The sequence below is a fragment of the Alligator mississippiensis genome, chromosome 8 (assembly GCF_030867095.1).
Source record: "Alligator mississippiensis isolate rAllMis1 chromosome 8, rAllMis1, whole genome shotgun sequence".
NCBI lineage: Eukaryota > Metazoa > Chordata > Crocodylia > Alligatoridae > Alligator > Alligator mississippiensis.
The window spans coordinates 28,774,446-28,800,998 of record NC_081831.1 but is presented as its reverse complement, the minus strand read 5'-3'; the positions used below and the strand labels follow the sequence as shown (position 1 = coordinate 28,800,998).

Genomic DNA, 26,553 nt, shown 5'->3' with positions numbered 1-26,553 from the left:
TCAGGGAGGTGTCCAAGATGGCGGCCCCCTCCGAGACAGACAAGCCAAGATGGCCTTCCTCTATGGGCCGCAAACAAGATGGCGGCCGCAGCCGAGTTCCCGCCCCGGATGCTGCGCCTTGGGTGGAAAGCAAGATGGCGGCGGCGGGCCCCCAAATCCCCGGATGGCGCAAGGGGGAGGAGGACTTCCAAGATGGCGGCCCGAAAGTTTAGCTGTGGCCGTTTTTCCAAGATGGCGGACGCCACGGCCCCGGATGAACCGGCTCAAATTGGCTCCCTGTTGTTTACAAGCTGAAAAAAGATCCGCGCGGCATGTCTCGTCCGATAGCGGAGCTGCAGTCGCTCCTTTCCCGCCTGAAAAGGAGGCCCCTGTGCTTGGAAAATCCGCTACATTCCGCGCCTCTTGTGGGCCGCCATTTTGAACCCTTCTTTTCAACCAGGCTCAAAGATGGCGGTGCCCAGTGCCCGGATGTTGGCGGTAGCAGCATTTGCCTTCCTCATGCGCATGTGCTGGCACCCTGTCGACTTTGAATGTGCGCATGCGCCCTTGCTTTGTATTTTGACTAGGGCGCATGTGCATTACCCCCGAACCAAGTACTATTGCGCATCTAGGCGTGGTGGGCGCTGCTCTACGCCTCATTTTATCAGTGGCTACTGTTCAGTTTGTTTGGGTGTATAGCCGCTCTCCGCCCCCTTCCTTTAACGGTCGTTTTAAAATTCCTGGGTGTTGCATCAGCTTGTACCTCCCCCACCGGACACTGTCTAAATTGACCCCCAAAATATATAAAAATATTAAACTAACTCCACTTTATCACGTTTTGCTACAAAGTACTACAATGTTTATTCCACCATTTTTATGCATATTTTTTTATTTCAGTTTGTGGGTATTTATGTCCAGGCACCAAGATAGCAGCTGGTTTCACCTCAGGGCTGAGATGGCTTGCAGGTGTTGCTCGGTGCTTCATGGTGTTGCTCATGCAAGCACCAAGCTACCTGCTGGGTTTGCTGTGGTACTCAGATGGCAGCTGTGCTCGGGCCAAGATAGCCGCTGTGCTAATACCAGCCTTTGCATCCATGCCATGATGGCAACCACTCTCACACTAGTGCCAAGATGGTGGCTAAAAGAAATGCAAAACTCTAGAATTTTTGGTTCTGAGATGATGGCCCACATTGGCACCATGCCAAGATGGCAGCTGTGGTTGTTGCAGTGGGTTCATCTAGGCCCTGAGATGGTGGCCATACTGCTGTCAAGCCCACTGCTGTTCCAGACCCCCTGGATCAACTCCTGGGGGGAGTGGGATGCTCAAGGGGGTGGATGACTGGGAGGCATATTTGGGGAGGGGAGTCCAAAACTGGCAAGAATTTTAGGAAACTATAGATGGTGTCCAGAAGTGGTAGGAATTTGGGGGAGCTACAGGTGGAGTTGGGGGTGTGGGGTGAGGCACCAGGAAGCAGGGAAGGGTTGCTTAGAGGTTGCAGTGCATGAAAGGGGGAAACCAGAGCTGGGTGGTAAGAGCTTGGCGTACAAGTGGGGGCAATATGGATAAATGGGATACACTGGGGGGGCCTCAGGTGCCATGCTTATTCCCCACATGAAATCCCCTCTTCTCACAGCAACTGACCCTGGGGGATTGGGTTGGGTGTATGAGGTTGTGGGTCAAGAGTGGGCATTTATGGGGCTGAGGACTTTGGGTAAGATGCAAGAAGCACCAGCAGGGCTGGAGAAGAGGGGACAGGGGGCTGTGAGTCAGGAATGAGGGGCAGCAGCAGGACTGGGGCTGTGGGTCGGGAGGGAGGGAGGGACATCAGGAGGACTGCGGGCTCCAGGTCTGGAGTGAGGGGTATCACTGGGGTTGGGGGCTGCAGATCAGGAGCAAGGCTGGGGGAGGCAAGTGAGGCTGAAGGACAGCAGAGCGTCTGGTGGGGAAGGGGCTGTGGGTCAGGAGGAAGGCTAGAGTCCCGGGCTAGAGGCTGCAGTTCAGGAGGGAGGGGCATCACTGGGGGCAGTGGGGTGGACAAAGCTCTGCTCAGTTCCCTAGCAGGGCAGGGGTTAACTACTGTGCTAGGTGGGGAAGGAGAAGACCTGTCCCAGCCAATGGCATGACAACGCCCTGGGGTCTCTCTCTCTCTCCTTGCACAGGGGGTGGAGACCACTCCTCTCTGGCACACCAGAGTACCATGTGCCCCAGGGACCACAGGGCTGTCTGCCACATGGTTGCTGAGGTTGTCCTGTGGGCAGCTGTGGTGGCCACAATAGCACTAGACAGAGCAGCAGTGGCTGTGGGCTATGAACACCAGGCTGAGACCCCTGCGGCCTGGCTGCCCCCAGTCCTGCACCTCCCCGCAAACACCCTGGAAAACATTGCCTACCTGGCACTGGCTGCCCTGCGGCCCTGGTCCCCACGGGCCTAGGCACCATCTCCAAGGCCGTCTTGGCCCTGGCAGCCTTGGCCCACAGCCCCGTGCAGTGGGTCCAGATGGCCATCTGGGATCAGCAACTGATGCTCCCCATTTTCACTTGGGCTATGGTCTGGTGCCAGGCAGCCAAGCAGGGCTGGAAGCTGGACCAGGCCTTGGATACTGTGGCTAGCTCACTAGAGAGCTATTGGGTGGCACTGGGACACACACACGGCATTAAGGCAGCACTAGCCATTCATGTAAAGGCTGTGGTAGCCAGAGCCTGGTGGCTGCAGCAAATCCAGGGAGATAGGGTCTTCAGGGTAGTAGCGCTGGCTGATTTTGCAGCCCACAGGTGTGGGGTTCATAGGATTCCATGTAGCCGATGGCTGCTGAGCCCCCTTCTACAGCCTCAGCGGGTGCTTCTGGTCCAAAGTGTGTGATATGGCCCAGTTCCACTGTGTCTTTTTTTTCTTCACCCCTCTTGGAGCCAGGCAGGGCTATGGGGCCCTGAGCCACACCCCACAGCTGGCCGCATTCTGGGACTGGATGAACACAAATGTGTTACACCCCAGAGACAGCTGAATGCCTGTATCAGATAAGGGGCCCTGTTATACCAAGCCCTGAAGACTCCCTGCCCCGCCCCAGCAAGAGCTGCATCTTGGGACCAGAAAAGAGGCACTTTTATGCCTAGACCACCCCAGAGGCAGCTGCATCTCAAGACCAGACAAACACCAACATGCTGCACTGCAGAGCTAGCTGCATCACAGAACTAGGTGTGGGATCCTATTATACCCACCCCAGAGGTAGCTGAATTGCAGGACAGGATGAATCAGCAGCCCACCAAAGCAGGCACCAGTCAGCTGCAGCTCAGGAGTGGAAGATCGGCCCTGTAGTCTCAGCCCCAACCCCAGAGCCAGCCATACCCCAGTACTGGACAAGGAGTCCTTATACCCAGCCCTGAAGACCCACCCATGCGCCAGATGCATCTTGGGAAACAGACAAACACTAACCCACTACATCTCAGGACCAAACAAGGGACCCTGTTCTACTGAGCCCTGAAGACCCACCCCAGAACCAGTTGCATCTTGAGACCGGACAAACAATGGGACTAGACAAGGAGCCCCCACACTAGTACCCCAACATGCTGCACCCCAGGGCTAGCCATATCCTAGCACTGGATGGGGAAGCCTGTTATACCCAGAAGCCCCCTCCCAGAGCCAACTGCATTCTCCCCAGCCCCTACCCCAAAGCTAGCTACACCCAGAAACCCCACCCCAGAGGCCCCCACATCTTGGAACCAGACAAACCAATACCGCAACATGCTGTGCCCCAGAACCAGCTGCATGCAAGCATTGGACACGGATCACCCATTCAACCTAGCCCCTCAACCCACCTGAGCCAGCTGCATTACAGCATCCCCCGGGAACCAGCCTTCGCAGACTCAGCTGCCTCTGTGGGTCCTTGTTATACCCAGCCCCTTCCCCACCCCAGAGCCAGCTTCCTGGGAGGTTCCTATTATACCCAGCACCCGCCCCAGAGACAGCCGCGTGTGCCGAGAGAGAAGCTGCAGCCCTGCATTAAAAAATAAATAAAATAAAATCTACGAAACACTTTATTCTTTTTGGCCTTTCTTGGGGGGGATGGATCTGAGAAGGGGGAGACCTATATGACCCCCCCCCATAGCCCCCCGAAACCCGAGTCCTGGGAGGCGAGTAAGTGAGAACTGTGTCCATGGATGGGGGAACCTGGGACAAATCCTGGATGCCTGGGTTCCTCAGGGGTCACGGGAAGAGGAACAAAGAGGGACCATGGTGTATGGCCCTGGAGAAGACCTGGGACTGTTAGGGGGCAAAGACAGCCTCAGGATGCCTAGGTTCCATAGTGGTACTGAAGAAAACTTAGCAGCTGGTGGGGGCTCCAAAAGTGTCTGTCAGCACTGAGAATTCCATCTGTCAGGGACCAACGTCAAAGTCTTCACTCTCCTCAGGCAGCTGGGAGGGGACAGAGCCTGGTGGAAAAGAAGAGGATAGGTCAGAGCTGAGGGGGGGGGGAGCAGGGATCTCCAAAAGCGGCTGGGAGGAACTCACCATATGGGGGCCCTGAGTCCAGCACTCCCAGGCTGTCAAGGAGACCGTGGTCATACAATTCCAAGCGCTCCATTATTCGGCGCCGGGCTGGGTTGATGATGACAGCAGGAGGTGGCAAGGGGCCTGCAGGAGAGAGATGGGAATGGGTCAGAGGTCACTGGGAAAAAAAGGCCAAGCTTGGGAAATGCAGGGTGCCATGACCACGGTTAGTACAGGCTCAGCCAGCCCTGGGGTCAAAGGCATAAGAAGCAGGGTCTGAAGACACTGGTTCCTGTGGTCCTATACCACACAAGGTAGACTGTGGTATAAAAGGTAGCCAGGTGCAGGATGCGAGAAAACAGAAGTCAAACAGCACCGTGGCCCAGGTCAAGGCAAAGAGACGGGGTCATAAGCAAAGGTGCGATTGGGACATTGTCCCGGTGACCTCTGACCCAAAAGGATGAAGTTTGCAACCATGGAGTATTCTAATCATTGGGGGAGGGGGACCAGAGAACAAGACAAGCAGAGGCTGGAAAAGGTAAAGGTCACAGGGAAGTGCTAGGCACACCAAGGAGGTCAGGCACGCCAGGGTAGCCTCTGGTCTACGGGCTGGACCTGGTCCTGGCCACAGGCGATGATCTGGTAAGGGGGCTCCAGGTCCTTGACCACCTGGGTGATAGCGATCATCGCTTGCTGGAATTCATCATCCAGCGCAGGGTGACAAGGGCCTGCAGCAAGGCGGTAGCCCTAGACTTCAAGAGGGCCAACTTCAAAGAGTTGAGATTGGTGGGAGACGCTGGGGTTCTCGAGGGCAGGGGAACTCAGTGCCCAAGATGAGTGGTTGTTTCTTAAGGAGACAATACTCGGGGCCCAAGGGGTGACGATCCCAACAAGAGGCAAGGGGGGGCAAGAGTGCCCAAAAGCCTCCCTGGCTCACCAAGGACATCCGGGAATGCCTGCTTGCCAAAAAGGCGGCGTAAACCCGGTGGAAGGGGGGGGCTGTCTCCAAAGAGGAGTATACCTCCACTGCTCAGGCCTGTAGGGAGGCTGTTAGGAAGGCTAAGGTGGACAAAGAGCTAGGTCTAGCATCCAAGATCAAAGATAATAAAAAGTCCTTTTTCAAATATAGAGGAAGGATGAAGAAGGCACCGGGAAATGTGGGGCCCCTTCAAGATACGCTGGGCAATCTGGTGGTTGCACCAGAGAAGCAGACCTCTTTAACAAATTCTTCACCTCTTTTTTTGTGCAGGGACCAGGACTCCCCTACCGTGATTCAAGACAGACGTGAGGGGAACGCCCCAAGACCTAAGGTTGAGGAGGACTGGGTTAGAGTGCTTCTGGAGGGGCTGGACATGTTCAAATCAGCAGGTCCAGATGCTCTCCACCCCAAGGTGCTGAGGGAGCTAGCAGGGCTTATTGCAGGGCCCTTGGCACAGCTTTACAAGCATTCGTGGTGCTCGGGCCAGGTGCCAGATGATTTGAAGATAGCCAATGTGGTCCCCATCTTTAAAAAATGGAGGGAGGACCCAGGCAACTATAGGCTTGTCAGTCTTACCTCAATCCTGGGGAAACTCTTTGAGAAGATCATCAAGGAGCACATCTGTGATGGGCTGGCATCGGGGATGATGCTCAAGGGCAACCAGCACGGTTTCATTAGAGGCAGGTCATGTCAGACCAACACGATTGCCTTTTACGATCAGGTCACAAAAGCATTGGATGCAGGTGGTGCCGTGGATGTAGTCTTTCTGGACTTCAGCAAGGCCTTTGACACTGTCGACCACCCCATCCTCATTAAAAAACTAGGCAACTGTGGCATCGATGCCTACACGGTCAGATGGATTGCGAATTGGCTGAAGGGTCGTACTCAGAGTGTGGTGGTGGATGGGTCATATTCGACCTGGAGGGAAGTGGGCAGCGGAGTCCCCCAGGGCTCAGTCCTTGGGCCCGCGTTGTTCAATTTCTTTATCAGCGATTTGGACAACAGGGTGAAAAGCAACCTGTTCAAATTTGCTGATGACACCAAAATTTGGGGTGAGGTGGGCACGTTAGCAGGGAGGGAAAGACTGCAGGAAGACCTGGATAGGTTGCAGGGGTGGGCTAACAAAAACAGGATGCGTTTCAATACTGACAAGTGCGGGGTGCTGCACTTGGGCAGTAGTAACCGGCAGCACACTTATAAGATGGGAAACTCCCTTCTTGAGAGCACGGAGGCAGAAAGGGATCTTGCAGTCATCATTGACTCCAAGATGAACATGGGCCGACAACACGAGGTCACGGTTGGCAGGGCTAACCGGACCTTATCATGTATCCACAGGTGCATCTCAAGTAAGGTCAAGGAGGTGATCCTCCCCCTCTAGGCGACACTGGTCAGGCTGCAGCTGGAGTACTGTGTCCAGTTCTGGGCACCCCAATTCAAGAGGGATGTGGACAACATTGATAGGGTCCAGAGGAGGACCACCCCCATGATCCGGGGACAGCAGGGCAGACCCTACAATGAGAGGCTACGGGACCTGAACCTGTTCAGCCTTCACAGGAGAAGGCCGAGGGGGGACCTGATGATTGTCTATAAACTCACTAGGGGGGACCAGAAGGGTTTGGGGGAGACCTTGTTTCCCCTAGCGCCCCCCGGGATAACAAGGAATAACGGCCACAAGTTGGTGGAGAGTAGGTTTAGATTAGACATCCGTAGGAACTACTTCACAGTTAGGGCAGCTAGGATCTGGAACCGACTTCCAAGGGAAGTGGTGCTCGCTCCTACCCTGGGGGTCTTTCAGAAGCAGCTTGATGCCTACCTGGCTGGGGTCATTTGAGCCCAGTTTTCTTCCTGCCCAGGCAGGGGGTCAGACCTGAAGATCTCCAAGGTCCCTTCTGACCCTACTTCTATGATTCTATGGTCAAAGGTTGCTAGGATAACAGGACAGAGATCAAAGGGCTCAGGTCAAGGCGGGGGAGGGAGAGCGGGGAGGTCAAAAGCAGAGAGATCCAAGTGCACTGGAGTTAGGGATCACACCCAGCAGGACTCACTGGAGAAGCTGTCTCCCACTCCTGGCAGGCTGTCATCACTCTCCTCTGGCTGGTTCTGGGGGTCCACAGGGGAGCGGCAGGGGGGCAGGGCTGGCTCCCAGCACAGGGCCTGCTGCAGGCGCTCCAGCTCCTCATACACCTGGGAGGCAGCGAGTTCAACTGGTGAAGAGAACCCAGGTGTTCGGGCTCCCAGGACCCCCTGCTCCCCACCTAAAGAACCCAGGGGTCTGGGCTCTCCGCCCAGGGAGGCCATACCTGGTCCATGTGGGGGCGCTGCTTGCTGCGGCGATGAAGGCACTGAGCCGCCAGGTGGCCAAGGGAGGTGCTCAGTAGAGGGGGGCAGGGCCCAGCCTGGGAGTCTGCGTAGGCCTGACCCAGCCTGGTGCCCACATCCCTGTCACCCACCCCGGACTCCTCCTCTTCTGCAGCCACCAGGTCTTTCTGTGGGGGAGGGACACTGTGAGGAGGGCTGCAGGTTGGGAGTGAAGGTGACCATGGGGAGAAGGGTGGGGACGGACTGCAGGTCTGGAGGGAGGGGTCGTTTCTCACCAAGTACTTGGTCTGTCCACGTTCGTCCGTCTCCAGTGCCCTCCGACCTGTCAGTGCCTCCAGCAGCACCTAGTTGGGGAGGGGAAGGGAGGGGCTGGGCTGTTAAGCGAGGGTGTGGGTCAGCTCATGCCTCCAGCCCTGTGTTGGGGTGGGATTGAGCCTTGCAGGATTAAGACAAGGGTTCCCTGCCTATCCTCCTGGGACTGCAGGGTGGGGGCGATCCACAGCCCACCCCACAAGGGATTGTGTATACCCTGGGTACTGGACTTTGAGAGCAAAGGATTATGGGTAGTTCTCCAAAGGACTCTGAGTAACAGGGTTTCGGGCAAGGAAGATTAGTCTTGTGCATAGGACCCACCCTAAAGGCACTCTGGGTAATGGAATTTGGAGCAATACAGCAAAAAGATTGTGGGTAGAACCATCCCAAAGGTACTCTGGGTAGTGAGGTTTGGAGCAGGGGACTGAAGGATTGCAGGTAGGACCCACTCAAAAAACAGTCTGGTTAATGAAGTATGGGGGAAGAGAACAAGGGATTGTGGGTATGACATCCCCAAGGCAATCTGTGTAATGGCATCTCAGAGAGGAACAGAGGATTGTGGGTACGATGCTCCCTCAAAAGGCTCTAGGGAATGGGCCTGAGGCAGGGGCATGCTGGGGGTGGGGGTGGAGGGGCCTCACCACACCAAAGCTGTAGGTGTCAATGGCAGGGGAGAGTGCACCAGTCTGCACGTACTCGGGGGGCAGGTAGGCCAGGGTCCCCCGCACTGTGCCCGTACGGCCCAGGGTCCCACTGCGGCCCCCCCGGCCTCCCCCCACTCCCACCCGTGCCAGCCCGAAGTCACTCAGCCGGGGGGTCAGTGCCTGGTCCAGCAAGATGTTTGAGCTGGAGGGAAGAAAATGGGTGAGACACAGTCCAAGGATATGCCCCCGCCCCCGGGACCCAGGGCCCCTCTAGCCCCACTATGTTCCTCATTCCTAACCCCGCCCCCCCCCAATGCCCCTCACTCCTGACCTGCAGCACTCACCTCTTGACATCCCCATGGATGAGACTGGGCACGTCCTGATGGAGGAACTGGATGGCCCGGGCAGCCCCCACCAGTACTGACAGGCGCTGAGGCCACGTCAGTGGAGGACGCCCATCCTGGGCAGGGGGGCACAGAAGAGGGGAGGATTTGGGTGGGGGTGGCACCAGCAGCTGCCCCTTCCACACCCACTCCAGCCAGGACTCAGTCCCACATACCTCCCCAGTGCCCCTCACTCCCAACCTGAAGCTCTCCCCCCGCCAACAGCCCCAAGGGGCTTCTCACTCCTAACCCCCACAGTGGGGGCTACCTGTGGGCGTAGCCGGTCATCCAAGGACCCGTTGGGCATGAAGACGTAGACAAGGCAGAAGTGGCCCTTCTCAGCACAGAACCCAGCCAGTTCCACAATATTCGGGTGCCGGTACCTGGGAGGGGCCCTGGCATTAGCCCAGTGGTGCGTCTTATTCCTGACCCCCTTCCCCCCCCCAAACATAGCCCCACGGTGCCCCTCACCCCCAACTCCCAGTCCCCCCTACCCCTATCATAGCTCTGCAGTGCCCCTTACTCCCAACCTACAGCCCCCCTCACCGCGAGAGCTTCTCCAGCTCTGTGATGAAACTGTTATGGACAAGGTTCCAGTTCAGCTCTGCATCCTGGAGGGCAGGGGGGAAGTTAGTGAGAGAACAGGGGTCACCCTGACTTGGCACTACAAAGGGCTGGGGGGGGGGGGAGGAGGAGGAAGAGCAGAAGATGCAAAGGATTCAGGGAAAGATAATGGCTGGTGCAAAGGATGCTGAAAAAAGGGCCTATAGTGGGCAGAGAGGAAGGTCAAGGACTAGAGAGTGCAAAGGATGCTGGGGAGAGGACACAAGAGAGAGAAGCAGGCAACGCAAAGGATGCCTGGAAGGGGCCTATGGATTGGGGAGAAGGTAGAAGATGGGACAGCGCAAAGCATACCGGGAAGCCCCCCCTCACCTCCTTGAGGCGCTTGACAGCACAATCCGTGTGCCGCAGCCGGGCACGGTAGACACAACCAAAGCCACCTTCGCCCACCTTGTGCTGCTCTGAGAAACCGCCCGTGGCCTCCACCAACTCTGCCAGGGGCCATGCCAGGAGACGTGGGAACCCTGGGGGTGGCAGGACCTGGCGGCACAAACACATAGCCCACTCCCTTCACTGCAGCACAGCATTCTGGGGAATAGGGCAGCAAAGAACTTTCTCCCCTGTCCCAGACTCCATTTACCCAAAGGATTATGGGTAGGACCCACCCCAAAGGACTCTGGGTAATAGACCCAGAGCAGGACAGCAAAGGATTATGGTTATAACTGCTATGCCCCACCCCCACCCCCTCCCCAGAATTCTGGGTCAGGAACCCAGGGTCTGAGAGCACAAAGGATTCGGGAACAGCCCTCCTGAGCCAGAGAGCAAGGCATTCTGGGTACAGCACCCTCATCCCCACCTTTCCTGAAGAACCCAAGGGCCATCCCCCCACACCCCTAGTTAGCCCCTCCCCCTTACCTGGCTGAGAAGAGTCACAGGGTCAGGAGAGGTCACGGTGTCATGGCTGCTGGTGCTGAGGAGGCTGCGGGGTGGGGGGCCAGGGAGGGGCAACGAGAGGCAGGATGGCTCTGGGGGGCAGGGCAGGAAGTCACTGAGGGGGCAGGGGGTGACCCCCACCCTCCCCCAAACTCTGAGAGGCAGTTACCTGGAAGGGGTGGGACTGGCACGGGCAGAGCCTTTGGCGGGTCCCAGGGAAGGGTCCGAGCAGTACTGCAGGGGGCAGGGGGCACGGATGGCAGAGGCACAGATGGCAGGGGAGGGGCCAGGGAGGTGCTGTGGGGCAGGCGTGTCCATGGCTCGGGAGGGGGCTGCCCTGGGAAGAAATAATGGACCAGAGATGAGGTTCCCATAGCCCCCACAGAGACTCCCTTGCTCTACCCACAATTCCTCCTGTCAATCCAGAGCCCCCCACAGCTCCCCACCCTCTAATACTCCCCCAAATTCCCCCCTCTCCCCCAGAGACCCCCCACAGCTCTTCCTTCCCCCCCCTCCCCCCCCCACAACCAGGGTTCTGCCCACCAGGGACCCTGGGGGATATAGGCGGGGGCTGCAAGTCAGAAGTGAGCGGCACTGTAGAGCATAAGTGAGGCTGTGGATTGGGATTGAGGGCCACCAACATGCAGGGGAGCTGCAGGCTGAGCAAGGGTCCCTCTGGGGTATAAGGATGGAGATAAAGGTCAGTAATGAGGGGCACAGTGGGCTGGGTGGAGTGGGGCTCTCACAGCTGGCGATGAGGTCATGGGCCCAGTCCAACTCCAGCTCTCCCAGCAAGGCAAGCAGGTCGCCCACACGGGCATTGCGGTGGCCCCAGCTCCAGAGCACCCGCTGTGTCCGGCCCTCGCTGGTGCCCGCCAGCCGAAGCTCCACTTGGTCCCGCACCACTCTGGAAGCTGGGGGCAGGGCAGGGTGCGGGGCTTCAGGTTCCACCCCTGCTACAAGCCTCCCCCAGCAGTGCCCCCACCCACCAGTCCATTCTCAGTATAAACCAGTATAGCCACTGACTCCCCTATATCCCACCCAGTATAAACCAGCATGTCCCAGTAGTGGCCAGTGAATGCTGCCCTCCAGGCTCCTTCCATCCCAGTGGACCTCAGCTAGCTCCCAGCATGCATCAGGAGACCACAAGGCCTCCCAGCAGGCTCTAGTATGTCATGGTGACTCCCCGGTACATATCAGTATGCTCCAGTGACTGAACTCCCTGGACATCCCTGACTGGCCCAGTTTCCCCAGTGTTCCATGCCCCTATCCCAGTTTCCAACTCTCTCCCAGTTTGTTCCAGTCCCCGTCAGTTACTCCTATTCCCTATCCAGGGTGCCCTAGTCCCCGCTAGTCACTCCCAGTCTCTCCTCCAGTATGCCCCAGTCCCCACCAGTTGCTCCCAGTTGCCTTCCCAATATTTTGCAGTCCTCTGTTTCCAACAGTTGCTACTAGTAACCTCCCAGGATGCCCCCACCTCACCTACTCCCCTTCCTAGTTTGCCCCAGTGCCACCAGTCACTCCCAGTCTCCTCCCAAGTACATCCCAGTCCTTCCTGGTCCCCACCAGCTGCTCCCAGTTTGCCCCAGTCCCCAGCAGGTACTCCCAACTGCCTTCCCAGTGTGTTCCAGTCCCAGTTCTCACCACTTGCTCCCAGTCCTCTTCTCAGTATACCCCATTCCCCCCCTGCCACTTCCAGCCCCCCTCCCAGGATGTCCCAGAGCCCACCAACAGGCACTGTCAGTCTCTCTCCCAGTATGCACCAGTCTCCTACAGTCACTCCCAGTCCTCCAAGTCACTCCCAGTTTTCACCAGTCGTTCCCAGGTCCCTCCCAGGATACTCCAGTCCCCATCAGTCTCTCCCAGTATGCCTCAGTTCCTCCTACTTTGCAACAGTTACCGAAACGTTCCCAGTCCGCACGACCCAATGCGTCCATCAGGCGACAGAAGCTACACATGAGCCAGGCCGGGAGCTCATGCAAGAACCGTCCGGTGCCAGGCCCGGATCCGGCCATGCCACCCGATCCAGCCCGGTCCGCCCCAGAAAACCAATCACTTCCCCTTTAAGAGTGACCATAACGGCCCAGCAGGTGCATGCGCTCTAGCCTCCAGAGGCCCCCCCCCCACCCCCGCTTCGTGACGCCATCTTGAGTGTGGTGAATCTTAAGTCCCACCACGCCCCCACATAGCGTGGAGGGCAAAGGCAGTGCCATTCGGGGCGTGGCGGAACGAGAGAAACCCGGGCGCGACGCCAGTTTAGGAAGGGCGGAAGTTCCGCCTCTATTATAAGCGCATTGGCCTAGGGACCCCCCCCGTCGCCATCTTGAGTGTGGCGGAAAGGAAACCTCTGCCGAGAGCCATATGCAAAGTGGCAGCTTGAGGGGCGGGGCGTTATTACATAAAAGGACCTCATTGGCTGCTCTAAGGAGATGAGCGAGAGTCTTCCTCCCGCAAAGCACTCTGGGAGTGGGAGGGAGCAGTCGACAAAAAGCAAAGGGAGTCGCCTGTAGGCGTGGGCGTGGCTTGGGGTGGGAGGGGCTTGTAGACGGAGCTATGACTAGGGCAGCAGCTGGGGTAGTCTAAGTAGAGCTTGGGTTATAGATGGGTGAGGGTCTGTGATGTCATCAGGATGATGGCATCATGAGGGATGCCCCCAGTCCAGCTCCCCAGGTGATCTCATGCACTAACATCATTCCCACGTGCAGCATTATGTCATCAATACAGACACGACCCCATGGTGGCCCCTGGATCCCATTCTCCACTTCTTCGGGCTGTGGTTTCCTGCTTAGGGTTAGTACCCAGACACCCCAGTTCTATCACAGTTCTGGGGGGAAGCGGGGCCTGGTGGGCTAGAATGGGGAGCTGGGAGCTCAGGAGCTCAGGCCTGGCTTCTATGGAAGATCTAGGACAGGAGCAGGGTCTTGCAGGTTAGGAACTGTGAACCTGGACATCAGGGTTCTATCCTAGCCCTGAAGAGAAGCAGGGTCTGGGGATCTGGGAGCCAGGACACCTGGGCTCTATTTCACCTCTAGAGAGAAGTGGGGGTCTGCGGGTTACAGTGGGGAGGGGCGGGGGACCTGGATACCTGGGTTCTATCCTACCCTGGCGAAGCAGTGTGGCCTGATAGAGTAGGGAAGGGATTCACAATCAGGACCTCACTGCTGGGTGCCCGTGGCTGCCCCCTGGCTTCTCTCTGTGTCCCACAGAGGGGGGAGATCCAGGGTGTGGCAGGAGAGGCAAACTGCAGTCTCCCTTGCATCCCAGTAGCTTAGACATATTCCCACTCCTGGGGGCCCAAGGACCATGGCTTGATCCCACCAGAGAGTGAGCTGAGAGCAAATCCACCCTAGCTGTAGCTTCTCCAGCATGGTGAAGGGAGTGGATGCCCCTCAGCCCCATGGGGGGGCGGGGTCTTTTGCAATGAAGGCAAGGAAGTCATCCGTGGGTTAATTGTACATAGATTTATAGCTCGAGTCTAGCACAGAATACAGTACTTACCAACAAGAGATGCAATTATAGCACTGAAATAACCTATGCAGAGAGTTACTTGCGCTTGGAGTCTGGACCGAATTTTACATGGGGGGGGGGGGGTCAGAAATGAAGGAGGTCCAAAAATTGGGCAGGGTCCAAAATTTCTGGTGGGTAGGGGAGGGATAGAAACTCAAGGTGGCAAGGAACCAAAATGGGGAGGGAAGAAAGAAAAAGGTGACGCCTAGGCCCCAAGATAAGGGGAAATGTGGGTGACACGTTCCCCCCCACTTGTTGGAGGGGGATGCACAGCCATGTACACGCATGTGCTGAGCTGGGAGGGGGTCTGTTTCCAGTCACACATGGCTAAGGCAAATGTCTCCAGTGTCTCTCTGTCTCTCCCAGAATAAATAGGTGGGGTGGGGGGGAGCAGACACAGACAGGTACATTCGGGGGAAGGGGGGTGTCTCAGGCCTTGCTCCCCCCCCCCCCCCCGCTGGTATCTTTTTTGGGGGGGTTTTGTCGCTTTTTTTTTTACTGAAATGATACAAATTCCATCCTTTAATAAACTGCTTCAACCTCCCAGGGAATGACCCCTTCCAGCAACAGACTCCAACATGGGACTGGAGTGGATGAGCATGGATGGGGGATCCCCAGCTGCTTGCAATCTCCCCATTCCCCCTGGGGGGTGGAATCCGGATCCCCTGAGGCCTTAGCTGAGAGTGGGGGGTCTCTTCCCAAGTTGGAATTCAGTCCCTAGGGGTCACAGCAGGGCAGATGCCCCTCCTCTACACCCAGGCATGGTTCCACCCCATCCAGGCCCCCCAAAAGCCCAGCTCTCCATGATGACAGCCATGGCTCCCCAGCCATGGCCTAGGAGTCCCCCTCTATGTGTGCGTGGCAGTGGGAGGGGCCGGACAGCTGCACATGGGACCAGTGCAGAATATATATGTAGACCAGAGGAGAGGGAGCTTGTAGACCAGAAGAGAGGGAGCTAAGCCTGCTGTATACAGCTCCCATCACAGGGGCCAGCTCCGAAATGTGGGGAGGAGCCCACAGGAGCACGTGGTTGCGATGGAGGGAGGGAGCTCTGTGTGCATGATGATAACAGTCCTGGTGATATTTGGTCGAACAATGAATACCGAGGCTTGGAAGCTGGGAATGTGGTGGTTGTGGGGAGGGGTTTGATTGCATCAGTGGGACTGGGGGCCTTCCCCATTCCCCCCACCCAGTACCCCCCAGAAGTGGCCACCTGGGGCCAGTGTGTGGAAGAATGGTACTCCCCCCCCTTCCCCCAGGCTGCTATTGTTGACTGCGATGGAGCGGTAGGCAGGGCTGCCCTGCCATGTAGGTAACAGATGCCAAATAATGCCCCGTCCCCACACCCGGCATGAAGGTAATGGGTGCTGAGTAACTCCCCTCCACCCTGCTATGAAGGTAACAGGTGCCAAGTAACCCCCTAGTCATGAAGGTAACAGATGCCGGATAACTCCCCTCTGCCCTGCCATGAAGGTAATGGGTGCCAGGTAACTCCCCCTCCCCAATCTGCCATGAAGGTAAGGGGTGCTGGGCAATTCTCCTCTGCCCCACCACAAAGGTAATGGCTGCTAAGTAATCCCCCCTGTCATGAAGGTAATGGATGTCAGGTAACTCCCCTCCACCCCACCATGAAGGTAATGGGTGCCAAGTGTCTCCACTCCATCACCCTGGGTGGGAAAGGTGCTAGGCAGGAAGGAGTTAAGTCCTCAGCATTCCTTAGTTTTCTAACTAGCTCTGCCCTGAGAGGAGTGGGGGGGGACATGTCCCCTTTGATAGATGCCCCCTAAAGTGCAAAGCTTTGCCTCACAGGATGGAGCAGTTGGGGTGTGGCCGCCCTAGAGATGGACTATCTCCTCCCTTCCCTGGGCTGTCAGTCTCCCAGTACACAGTGTAAGACAGTAGCCCCCTGTGCCCAGCCACAGCTCCATGATGGGGTAGCTGGAAATGGAGTTACCCTCATAGCCCTGCCATGATGGCCCCCAATAGCCAGAGGACTCCACAGTGAGGCCTGGGATCTGACTGTATGATCCCTAACATGCAGGGAACTCTAGATTGCAGCCTATCCATGATCTGATCCCATGTGACCCCACCTGCATTCCAATATCCTCCCCTGGAACAGCTTGGCCATGATCTGACCCCACAACCCCACCTGCACCCCAATATCCAGGGAGCCCCACATTACAGCCTATGATCTGACCCATTGTGACCACCTGCACCCTAACAAAGAGAGGCCTGCCCATAATCTAACTCTATGTGACCCCATGTGTGCCCTGACATCCAGAGAACCCCACATCATGGCTTGTCCATGCCCTGACCCCGTGTGACCTCACCTGCACCCTGGTATTCAGAAAACCCCACAGCTGCACCTGTCTGTGATCTGACCCCATGTGACCCTCAATATCCAAGAAACCCCACATCACAGCCTGTCCATGATCTGACCCCTTGTGACTCCCACCTGCATCCAGATACTCAGGGAACCCCACGGCCCCATCTGCCTGTGTGTGACCCTATGTGCACCCCAATATCCAGGGAACCGCATGGCAGTCTGTGATCTGACCCCACGTACACGCCTATGTCCAGTGAACTCCATGACAGAGCTTGTCTATAACCTGACCCCGAGCCCAGTTTCAACCACATCCTGACCTCTGGGGAACCCCAGGCTGTGATCTACCTATGACCCTCAGCCTTGGCAACCGCTCTCACCCTGTGCCTAGCCCAGGAATCCCTGGTTACTCCCAGGAAGCCCTCCAACAAAAGGCAGAGGGATGGGGACAGCACCCCCTTCTGCAGCTCCCACGGAGGGGGAAGGGATTCAGGGTTAAAAGAATCATGACCCCCACACACCACTCCCCCTAACCATGGGGGGCCCCCAAAAACCCTGAACCCTTGACCACTAGGCAGGTGCAGTCCCACAACCCCTGACAGGAAGTCCTGCCCCTCCCCACACCTGGCTAGTTAGTGCAAATAATCCCCCCCACTCCATGCCTGCCGAGAACTGGAAGAAGTGCCCCCCCTCCCCACAATGCACTGGGGCCGCAGCAAGGACGAAGTTTGGAGGGGAGGTTCCCCGGTTCCTACCTGCTGGGAGCCTGCTGGGGGCGGAGAGGCGTGCAGCGTACACACGTTCCCCTCCCCCTGGCCCACCAGTCGTTGTGGGGAGAGGGGCAGTAGTTGGAGGAAAGTGCAAAGTGGCTCCCGGCCCCCATGGGCGCTGTGCTTTTCGCTAGGAAATACCAGGGTGGGGGGAGGGGGGCAGGGTAGGCTGGGGGAGAGCACATGGGCTGGCGAGGGGGGGTGCTCAGCCTGGCCCAGCCCTGCGGAGCTGCCTCGAGTCCCGAGGAGGGTGTGGGGGGAGGGGCAGGGGGTGCCATCCATCTGTCCGTCCGTCCGTGCTGCTGCACCCCCCCTCCCGTTACACCCCCGTCACACTCTGGCACTCAGAGTCAGCTGACCCGCTCGGAGACAGGCGTCCTGGTGTCCACGGCGTCGTCCCTGGCACCGGGCCGAGGGCCAGCGGGGGGCGGGGGGGCCAACGACGTGGAGGTGGAAGAGGAAGAGGAGGACGAAGAAGAAGAAGAGGACACAGTGTCTTTGCGTTCACCCTCTGCCCGGTGCTTGACGGCTAGGGCAGGCGGCTGAGTCTTGGGGGGGTCAGCAGGGCAGGCCCGGGCCCCAGCCGCCTCCTCAGCGCAGCCCTGGTTGCTCAGGTCCTGGGGCGTGGGTGTGGGTGCGGGCGTGGCCGCAGGTGCTGGGCACACGCTGTCCGGGGGGCTGGCAGGGGGCTCCGGGTGTGGCGGCTGCAGCAGCGGTGGCAGGGGCGGCTCCTTCTTGGCAGGTAAACTGCCCCCGGCTCCCCCCCGCCCCTTGGGGCTGCCCTCCTTGCTGCGGCGCCCGGCCTTGGGTCCCTTGGGGCCACCACGCTCAGGGGCAGGCGGCAGAGGTCTTGGCTCTAGGGCCACAGCCTCCCGGGTCTTGCGCTTCTTGATGGGCAGCAGGGTCTCGTGGGCTGCAGCTGGTGCAGTTGCTGACACCACTGCCTCCTTGGCTGCCTTCTTGCGGACTTCAGCAGCTGCCACTGGGGTGCCCACACCCGCCCCGCCACCTGGCTTGCGGCCCCGCTTCTTGGGGGTGGCTTGGAGGTCTGGCTCTGCCTTGCGTTTGCGCCCAGGCCGTCGGAGGGCCAGCACAGGGGCCGAGGCAGTGGCCACACCCCCACCTTCTTTGGCACCTGCTGGACCTGGCTGGAAGGGCATCTTGACCAGAAGCTTTCCCGGGCTCTTCTCCACCACACGTTTCACCTGGACACCCTCAACTGGGCCCGCCCTGGCCTTGGCAGCTGCTCCGCTGCCCTTAGGGCGCCCACGGCCCCGCCCTGTGCCAGGGCCCTTGGGGGCTTTGGGCTTCTTGGGGGGCTTGTGCTCCCGGCGTGAGGGGCTGCCGCGGCCTGTCACCGTGAAGTCAAAGTCGTTAGGGTCCAGAGAGGTGTCTCCTACCTTTTCGAAGTAGGCGATGAGCTCCACCTTGGAGCGGAAGGCTTTGCCTTGAGGACTGCGGGCAGGGGGAGAGAGGGCGCAGGCGTCAATCAGAGCTGCCCCAAGGGGCTGGGGTGCCCCATGGTGTCCGCCCCACAAGGGCAAATAATGGGCATGGGGGCAAGCTCTTAGCTGAGGCCCACAAGCTGCTGCCAAAAAACCTCCCAGAAGCCTCTGGGGCTGGGATGCAGGGCCTGCTGCGATGTGGGGGGGCACACCACCAGCCCACCTGGAGCTGTATGGTCCTGCAACATTCTGCAAAGCCCGCACCTGCCCTGCACTGGAGGACGTGACACCTGTTCCCTCTGAAGCCCCATGGCACCTTGGCATACTAAGAAGCACTCCCCCACGCCCTGGTGGGTCATACAGCATGCTGGGAAGGCCCCCACTGCACCAGGGAGTCACACTATGCTGGCATGCTGGGAAGGTCCACATATGTCAGAGGGCTGTGCCCTGAGTTCCACTCCCAGCCATACAGCATGCTAGGAACCTCCCCCACCCCCCATCCCTCCCTGACACTGCTAGCCACCAGAGCTGCGTATCTGCATGGCATGCTGGGAAAGCACCCTCCCTATGCTCTGTGGCTGCACAGCATGCTGGGAAAGCCCTGTGTTCCCTCCCCCCGTGCCGGCGGGACTCACTTGATCAGGTAGACGTCGTACTTGCCAGCTGAGCGGCCTGACTTGCGCTGCTTCAGCTTGCGGGTCCAGCCCTCAGGCAGCGTGGGGTCATCGTACATGGGCCCGCGGTCCCGGATGATGGAGCGGCGCTGCTTGGGTGAAGCTGAGGGCTCGGGTGCTGCTGGAGCTGCCCCAGCACCCCCCTCGCCTTCCGAGGTCTCTGCCTTGCCTGCCTCGGCTGGCTCAGCTGAGGGCTGTCCCCCAGCTGCAGCCACAGTCTCATGCTGCTGACGCTCCTTCTTGGTCTTCTTGGCCTTGCCCGGCTTCCCCTGCGTGTGCTGGTCCTCCACCTTCTCTTCCCTGTGAGGACAAGCAAAGGCATCAGGAGAGTGCCTTGGGGACCCACATTCTGGCCTGGGGTCCCCAAGACCTGCCTCTCCTACAGCTTGGCACATGCCCAATAGCTGCCCCTCATGGCCAGTGCCCCTTCAACCAGCATCCTCCCCTCCCTGCTCTGGGGTCTCTTCAGGGAGCTGGACAAGCCCCGCTACCCACCCCTTGCCGTGCCTCCCATGACTGCCTGACTGGCACGTGTGCGGAGCGGGGGAGGAGGGGGAGCGTCTGGCTGCTCCAAGATGTAATCACACGGCGGAGAGGAGCCTGTGTTGGTAAACACAGCGAAGGATGCACCCGCCAGCCGTGGGCAGGCGGGGGGGATACAAGGCCCCAGTGGGGAGGGAGGGTAGAGTCCCTACAGGCTGGCTCTGAGAGCCCCAGCTGGCCATGGCAGGACACTAGGAGCCCAAGTGGCATTGGCTTAACCTGCTCACGGTTCCCTCAGATGTGCCCCCGGCAAAGGGTTCTCTGCTGGAGAGGTGGTGTGCAAGAGTTTGTGTCTATAAGTAGGGACAAGAGAAGCACCAGGGTTCCAGGGGTGCTAGGCACAAGGAGGGGGAAACAGAGAAGTCCCTTAGAAGCCAAGGGGTTGCTTGTGTTCAGACTCCACAGGGTTAATCTGTGACACAGGGATGGTACACTGGGCCTCAGGCTGATGCTGAGGACCCACCAGAGACAGCCCCCTGTAACCTAGGGGTATGGGCAGTCCCCAGTCCCAGCTAGGGAGGGGATCCAGGCAACACGCCAATGCCTCAATTCCCCAAGCCCCACACCCAGGGAGATCCAGGACCAGAGCTACCGTTCTCCCTGCCAGCACATGGGGGCACCTGGGGCCCAGCCCAGCCTGACCGCTGGGGACTCTCAGCCGGGTTGTGCATGCATCCATGTCATGAACCCATGGGTGGAGAAGGGGCTGAGCTGGGCATCACAGCACCAGCCCAGCTTGGAGACCCAGGCCAGCCCCTGCCTGCTTCCAGGGTCTGTGGGGATGGGGAGCTGATCGCCAGGGCACCCCCACGCAGCAGGAGAGATAGCTCTGGCTGTGTAGTAGGGAGGATGGTGTGAGCCAGCTGGAGGGGAAGGGGTGGGAGCAAGATGCAGCAGGGGTAGACGAGCCACAACAACACTGGGTGCCCGCGGCAAGATACCTAGCTCCAGCCTGCTCTCACCTGCTAGACCCCACCACCCTCCCAAAGCAAGCACAGTACCCAGGTGTCCAGGTTCCCAGCCCCTGCTGCTCTGGGGGCTGTGGGGAAAGCAAGCTCAGGTGAAGGCACTATCTAATGCTGCCCTGGGCAGACAGAGCCAGAGATGGGGCAGTGTCCTGCAGCCACTGCCCCTTGCCTGTCACCCAGACCCAGCACATGCCCCACGCCTGTGGTCCGTGTTGTCCAGACCCAACACACAAGTTTTGCATCCTCCTATACCCAGGCCCAGCACACACCCCACAACCAGGATCTGCTTTTGCCCAGACCAGGCATGCTGGCCCTGTGTACCACCCCCCAGCCAGAGCTGGCACATGCCTGAAGCCCAGGAGTCCCAGCACAGACCCCCTATGTGCCCCAGACCTGGGATCCCTGTCACCCCAATACTGCACACACCCCATGCCTGGGATCTCTAGCACCCAGCTCCTGCACATGCCCTGTGCCAAGGGCCCGCACTGCTCAGGCCCCAACACATCACACCCTGGAGTTGCTGCTGCCTGATGCACTGCACAGAGCCTGAGGTTGCAGCCCCCGGCCCAGTCCCACCTCATTACTGGGACCCCAGGACACCAGCTGCAAGGAACAAAGCACAGGAAAGTCAAGTGAGGTGCCAGGCAGCTCCCGGGAAAAACGTTGGCCAGGCAACTTGGGCATTGACTGAGGCGGTAGGCAGAGCTCAGACTGATGGGCCCTGGCATGACAGGGCTGGTTTCAGGCAGAGGCTGTGGGCACTGCTGTGCACAGTGTGATGGGGTTGTGGGAGTGCTGTGACCTGATGGGACTGGTCCCAGCTGGGCTGTGGATGGTGCTGTGCCTGGCATGATGGGATTGGTCCTGACTGGACCGCAGGTAATGCTTTGCCCAGCATGACAGGGCTGGTCTTGCCTGGAGCTGGGGGGGGGGGGGGGGGTGCTGTGCCCAGCATGATGGCATTGGACTCAGCCACGGCTGCAGGTGGTGCTGTGTCTGGTCTTGGCTGGGAGATGCAGGTAGTGCTGTGCCCAGTGTGCTATGGGTGGCCCCAGCTGGGGCTGTGGATAGTGCTGTGCCCTCTTTCAGCTGGGCTGTGGATGGTGCTTTGCCTGGCATGACGAGGGTTGTCCCAGCTGAGCTGCAGGCAATGCTATGCCCAGCCTAAGTTCTTTGGACTGGGCCAGACCTGCAGGCAGTGCTGTGCCCAGTATGACAGGGCTGTGGGCAGTGCTGTGTGATTTGATGTGGTTGTTCTCAGCCAGGACTGCAGGCGGTGCTGAGCCCAATGTGATGAGAGTAGTCCTAGCTGGACTACAAACAACGCTGTGCCCTCTCTCTGATGGACTGTGGATGGTGCTGTTCCTGGCATGATGGGATTGATCCTGGCCAGGCTGCAGGTCTCAGCTGGGAGCTGCTGGTGTTGCTGTGCCCAGCATGATGGGGCTGTGGGTGCCGCTGTGCCCCATGTGACGTGGTTGGTCCCAGCTGGGGGATTGGACAGTGCCGTGCCCCTTTCTCAGCTGGGCTACAGATAATGACAGGGCTGGTCTTGGCCAAGGCTGTGGGTGGTCTGTATCCCATCTTGGCCAGGGACTGCTGGCAGTGTTGTGCCTGGCATGGGATTGCAGACGGGGCTCTGCCTGGTGCAATAGGGCTGTTCTCAACCAGGGACCGCAGGCAGTGCTGTGCCCAGCGTTACGGGGCTGGTCTCAGCCTGGGGCTGTGGGCAGTGCTGTACCCGGCATGACAGAGCTGGTCTTGGCCGGGTTGCAGGCTGTGCTGTGCCTGGCTGGTCTTGGCCAGGGACTGCAGGTGTTGTACCCGGTGTGACAGGGCTAGTCTCGGCTGGGATGCAGGCTGTGCTGTGCCCGGCATGATGGGGCTGATCTTGGCCAGGGGCTGCAGGTGGTTCTGTGCCTGGCGTGGCAAGGCGGGTCTCAGCCAGGGGCTGTGGGCAGTGCCGTGCCCAACTTAACAGGGCTCGTCTTGGCTGGACTGCAGGCTGTGCTGTGCCTGGAGTGATGGGGCTGCCAATGGAGCTGTGTCCAGCATTGACAGGGCTGGTCTTGGCCAGGCTGCAGGCAGTGCTGTGCCCAGTGCTACAAGGACAGTCTCAGCCAGGAGCTGCTGGCAGTGCTGTGCCCAATGTGATGGGGCTAGTTTTGGCCAAGCTGTGCTGTGCCCAATGTGAAAGGCCTGGTCTCAGCTGGGCTGCAAGCTGTCTTGTTCCTGGCATGATGGGGCTGGTCTCAGCAAGGAGCTGCGGGTGCTGCTGTGCCTGGTGTGACAGGGCTAGTCTCAGCCGGGCTGCAGGCTGCACTGTGCCTGGTGTGATGGGGCTGGTCCTGGCTGGGGCAGTGTATGGTGCTGTGCCTGTCATGACAGGGCTGGTCTCAGCTGGACTGCAGGCTGTGCTGAGCCTGGCATGATGGGGCTGCCAGTGGCACTGTATTGAACACTGGCAGGGCTGGTCCTTGGCCAGGCTGTGGGCAGTGTTGTGCCCATCACTACAGGGCTGGTTTCACCCAGGGGCCATGGGCAGTGCTGTGCCCGGTGCTATAGAGCTGGTGTTGGCTAGGCTGCAGGCTGTGCTGTGCCTGGCATGAAGGGGCTATCAACATGGCTATGTCTGGCATGACAGGGCTGCAGGCTGTGCTGTGCCCGGCATGATGGGGCTATGGAAAGCACTGCGCCCATGTGAGGGCCCCAGTCCCAGTCCCACTCTCTCTGCCAAGAAGCCTGGTAACAAATGCCTGAACCCAGGCACTGGCCCAACCCACTGAGCCAGGGCTGCCCCACAGCACTGAGCCAGGGAGACAGGAATTGGGTGGGTGTGAAAGCAGCGGGCCTCAGTCTGTTTCCATCTGCTGCAGCTCTAGCCCCTCCCTGTGCTCCATGCCTAGCTGGGTAAGGGCCGGGCTCCTGCCCCTGTGGACAGGCCTCCAGACACCAGTCATAGCGGGTCAAACATGTGTGGACAGCCAGGCTCTGTAAGTCTGAACACGGGAAGTAACAGATGCTCTAGGCCATGGGCTGAAGGACTGTGGGAACCAGAACCCCTGGCTTGAGTGGCACCAGGCTTCTTGACCACCACTAGTGCCCCTTGCTGTGCCCTCTGCCCTATGTGGTGCCCCCTGCTGTGCCAGCAGCCCAGGTCCCACTGAGAGGCAACACTGCCTTCCTGGTGCCTGCAAGCAAGAGAAAGAAGCCCCCAGCCCATGCCTGGCTTGAAGCAAGCATACTTGGCACCCCTCACTGTTGCCGGCAAGGACACAGAGGACATGCTCTGGCCCCTAGGCTGCCTGGCATGGGAAGCTCGGACTGTGACCACATCCTGGCTATGCATTGGGAATGGGCAACTGGCACGACCCCACCCTGCCGCCAGCAGGGCCTGCTCAGAGCTATGTCCAGCTGCCCACCCAGCCCTGTGGTGCCTTCATGCCAAGCCTGACACTGGTATCAGGACCACAGGCTCCCAGCTTCCCCTGTTGGAGTCAGTCTGCCTGGGAGTGTGGAGCTGCCCAGGCTACAGCTTCTACACTAGGACGGACAGGATAGTTCCTCCTTGCATGTCCATCTGTCCTAGCTCAGGGTGGCAATATCTGTGGCAGGCAAAGTGCCTTGCCCAGCTAACCCGTGTGCAACAGACCCACTCCAGCCCTACCCGCAGTGGATAAGTTCTCACACTCTCAGAGGAGCAGGCAGGAAAACCCATAACCACATGAGTCATGTTGACAGGCCAGAGCTGGGAGACCCCCTGGACAGGTGGGCGCAAAAGTCCATGTGTGTCACAAAAGCGGGCATGACAGTAGCATGTTGCACGGCCCTGGCAGGCTCAGAGCCGGGAACTGGCATGAGGCGGGTCCAGCAGGCATGGACCAGGCCAGGTGGCATAAGCCTGCACTGCTTGGCCCAGCCATGTAGCCACTAAGGTTACTGGGGGTGTCACATGTGGAGGGCAGCAACCATGTGAGGGCTGGGAAGACGCTGACTGGGAAGGGTGATGCTGGCCGGGGCAACGCCTGATAAGACTGGACAGCATGCATGGAAACGGAGGGTTCTGGGCAGCGTGGGCATGGGATGCATTGGACGCGGGTGCTGGCATGGGCGTGGCCCATGTGCAACCTTGCTGATATGGCTCAAGGCAGGGTGGATGCTGCGGCAAGACTTAGTAGGAGCACACGTGCAGTACTGGGAGGGCAGGTGTGCCAATGAAGAGGGTGTGGACAGTACAAAGCACTAGGTGCGAGTGAGCCCAGACAAAACACCATAGGACTGGAATGAGGGGGATGGGACAGTGCAGTGGGGATCGCGTGACAGGGCTGGGACACTGGAGTTAGCATGATGGGGCCAGAGTGGCACAGGGGGGATTGACGTGACTGGACCCAGGCAATGCCAAAGGGCTGGTGCGCCTAGGCTTGGCGTGACTGGGCTGAGGTGGTGCAGGGAGGTTGGTGTTACCAGGGCTTGACGTGACCCACATGGCGCACACAGGGGTTTGGTGCACCCCGTGTCCAGGAGCTTCATGTGCCCAGCACACAGGAGCTTAGTGTGACTAGCACCTAGGGGCTTGGCATGGCCAAAGGTCTGGTGTGACCCATGGCCAAGGGCTTGGTGCAACCCACGACTGGGAGCTGGGCATGACCAGGGGCTTGATGTGACGCATACCTGGAGACTTTGCATGACATAGGCTTGGTGTATCCTGCACCAAGGGTCTTGGTGTGACCAGAGGCTCGGCATGACTGGCAGGGGGGGGCGGGGGAGTGCGACCAACACTTGGAACTTAGCATGACCAGTGCCCAGGGGCCTGGTGTGACCAGGGCCTGGCATGACCCATGCCTGGGGTTTGAGTGTGACGGCACTTGATGGGTCCTACGCCCAGAACCTTGGCATGACATACACCCCGGGCCTTAGTGTGACCCATGTCGGGGGGGGGGGGGGAGTTCGCGACCTGTGACCTCGCCCGGCCCCGCCCCCCCCCGGGCGGCCCCTCCCCCCTCCCGGGGCCGCTGTGACGCACCACGGTCGCGCAAACGGGGGGGACTCACGCACGCCCCCCTCTCACGCCCCCCTCCCCTCCCCATCCCTCCCCTCCCCACCGCCTCGCGCGTCGTCGCCGCCCCCCGCCCCCCCGACACAGAAGGGGGGAGGGACGGGGGTCCGGCCGCGCGCGGGGCACTCACAGCCGCTCCTCGTCGCCGCTCGGCGCCGCCGCCATTTTCTTCGCAGCGAAGAAACCCGCGGGGGGGGAGGGGAGGGGGGGAGGGGGGGGGCCAAGCCGGGGTGGGGGGGGCCAAACCGAGCCGGAGAGGAAGCCCGGAGCAGGCAGGCCCCACCCCCTCCCCGATCCCCTCCTTTGCCGCACTCTGATTGGCCGTGGGCACTGCCCGTCACGCAGCCACCGCACATCCATTGGCTCCCGCGGGCGGGCCGCGGGGCGGGTCCCCCCCCCGCGCTCCCCCGCGCGGCAGTTGGAATTGGCGGGAAGCGCTGTCAGTTAGGGCGGGCCCCCTCCGGAAAAAGTGGGTGGGGTGGATGGAGCGCGCGCGGCGGCTGATTGGGTCTCGCTGCTGCCGCTGAATGGGCCGGCCTCCTGCCAGTCACTGTAGGAGGGAGCGTGGGGGGAGCCCAAGGAGGGGTGGGGCGCGGCATGGCGCGGCGCGGGGCGGAGGGGTTTGAAATTCAACGGCAGTTTGCAACGGTCCCAACCGCTGCCCCGCCCAA

General features: G+C 59.7%; 2 protein-coding genes across 4 annotated transcripts; both read right to left on the bottom strand.

Moving 5' to 3' along the window:
• Positions 1-3,993: 3,993 nt before the first annotated feature.
• IRAK1 (interleukin 1 receptor associated kinase 1) lies at positions 3,994-12,702 on the bottom strand. 3 transcript variants are annotated; one of them, XM_059733061.1, is made up of 14 exons: positions 12,497-12,702; positions 11,343-11,510; positions 10,766-10,933; positions 10,579-10,688; positions 10,036-10,203; positions 9,649-9,713; positions 9,371-9,485; positions 9,064-9,179; positions 8,717-8,921; positions 8,039-8,107; positions 7,745-7,930; positions 7,490-7,628; positions 4,487-4,609; positions 3,994-4,407 (listed from the first exon to the last, which is right to left on the bottom strand). In XM_059733061.1, the coding sequence occupies exons 1-14, from the start codon at positions 12,609-12,611 to the stop codon at positions 4,352-4,354; spliced, it is 1,803 nt and encodes a 600-aa protein (XP_059589044.1). In that variant the 5' UTR covers positions 12,612-12,702; the 3' UTR covers positions 3,994-4,351. The 3 variants fall into 3 exon arrangements, with proteins under 3 accessions (XP_059589044.1, XP_059589045.1, XP_059589046.1); XM_059733062.1 differs by having other exon boundaries at positions 8,861-8,921; positions 12,497-12,700; XM_059733063.1 differs by lacking the exon at positions 12,497-12,702 and having other exon boundaries at positions 10,579-10,642; positions 11,343-11,431.
• A 1,336-nt stretch (positions 12,703-14,038) lies between these two features.
• MECP2 (methyl-CpG binding protein 2) lies at positions 14,039-26,158 on the bottom strand. The gene is made up of 3 exons (XM_059733064.1): positions 26,013-26,158; positions 19,277-19,615; positions 14,039-18,651 (listed from the first exon to the last, which is right to left on the bottom strand). Exons 1-3 carry the CDS (start codon positions 26,045-26,047, stop codon positions 17,547-17,549), a joined length of 1,479 nt encoding a protein of 492 aa, XP_059589047.1. The 5' UTR covers positions 26,048-26,158; the 3' UTR covers positions 14,039-17,546.
• Positions 26,159-26,553: the final 395 nt, after the last annotated feature.

Bases quoted from the DNA above. Each gene is read 5' to 3' on its own strand.
- IRAK1 (XM_059733061.1), bottom strand. From the start codon at position 12,611: ATGGCCGGATCCGGGCCTGGCACCGGACGGTTCTTGCATGAGCTCCCG. The intron at 9,486-9,648 runs GTGAGGGGGGCT...GGCCCCTCCCAG, and splicing joins GAGCTGGAGAAGCTCTCGCG to GTACCGGCACCCGAATATTG. The intron at 8,922-9,063 runs GTGAGTGCTGCA...TCTTCCCTCCAG, and splicing joins ATCCATGGGGATGTCAAGAG to CTCAAACATCTTGCTGGACC.
- MECP2 (XM_059733064.1), bottom strand. From the start codon at position 26,047: ATGGCGGCGGCGCCGAGCGGCGACGAGGAGCGGCT. The intron at 19,616-26,012 runs GTGAGTGCCCCG...TTGTCCTCACAG, and splicing joins AGCGGCGACGAGGAGCGGCT to GGAAGAGAAGGTGGAGGACC. The intron at 18,652-19,276 runs GTGAGTCCCGCC...CCCTGCCCGCAG, and splicing joins TACGACGTCTACCTGATCAA to TCCTCAAGGCAAAGCCTTCC.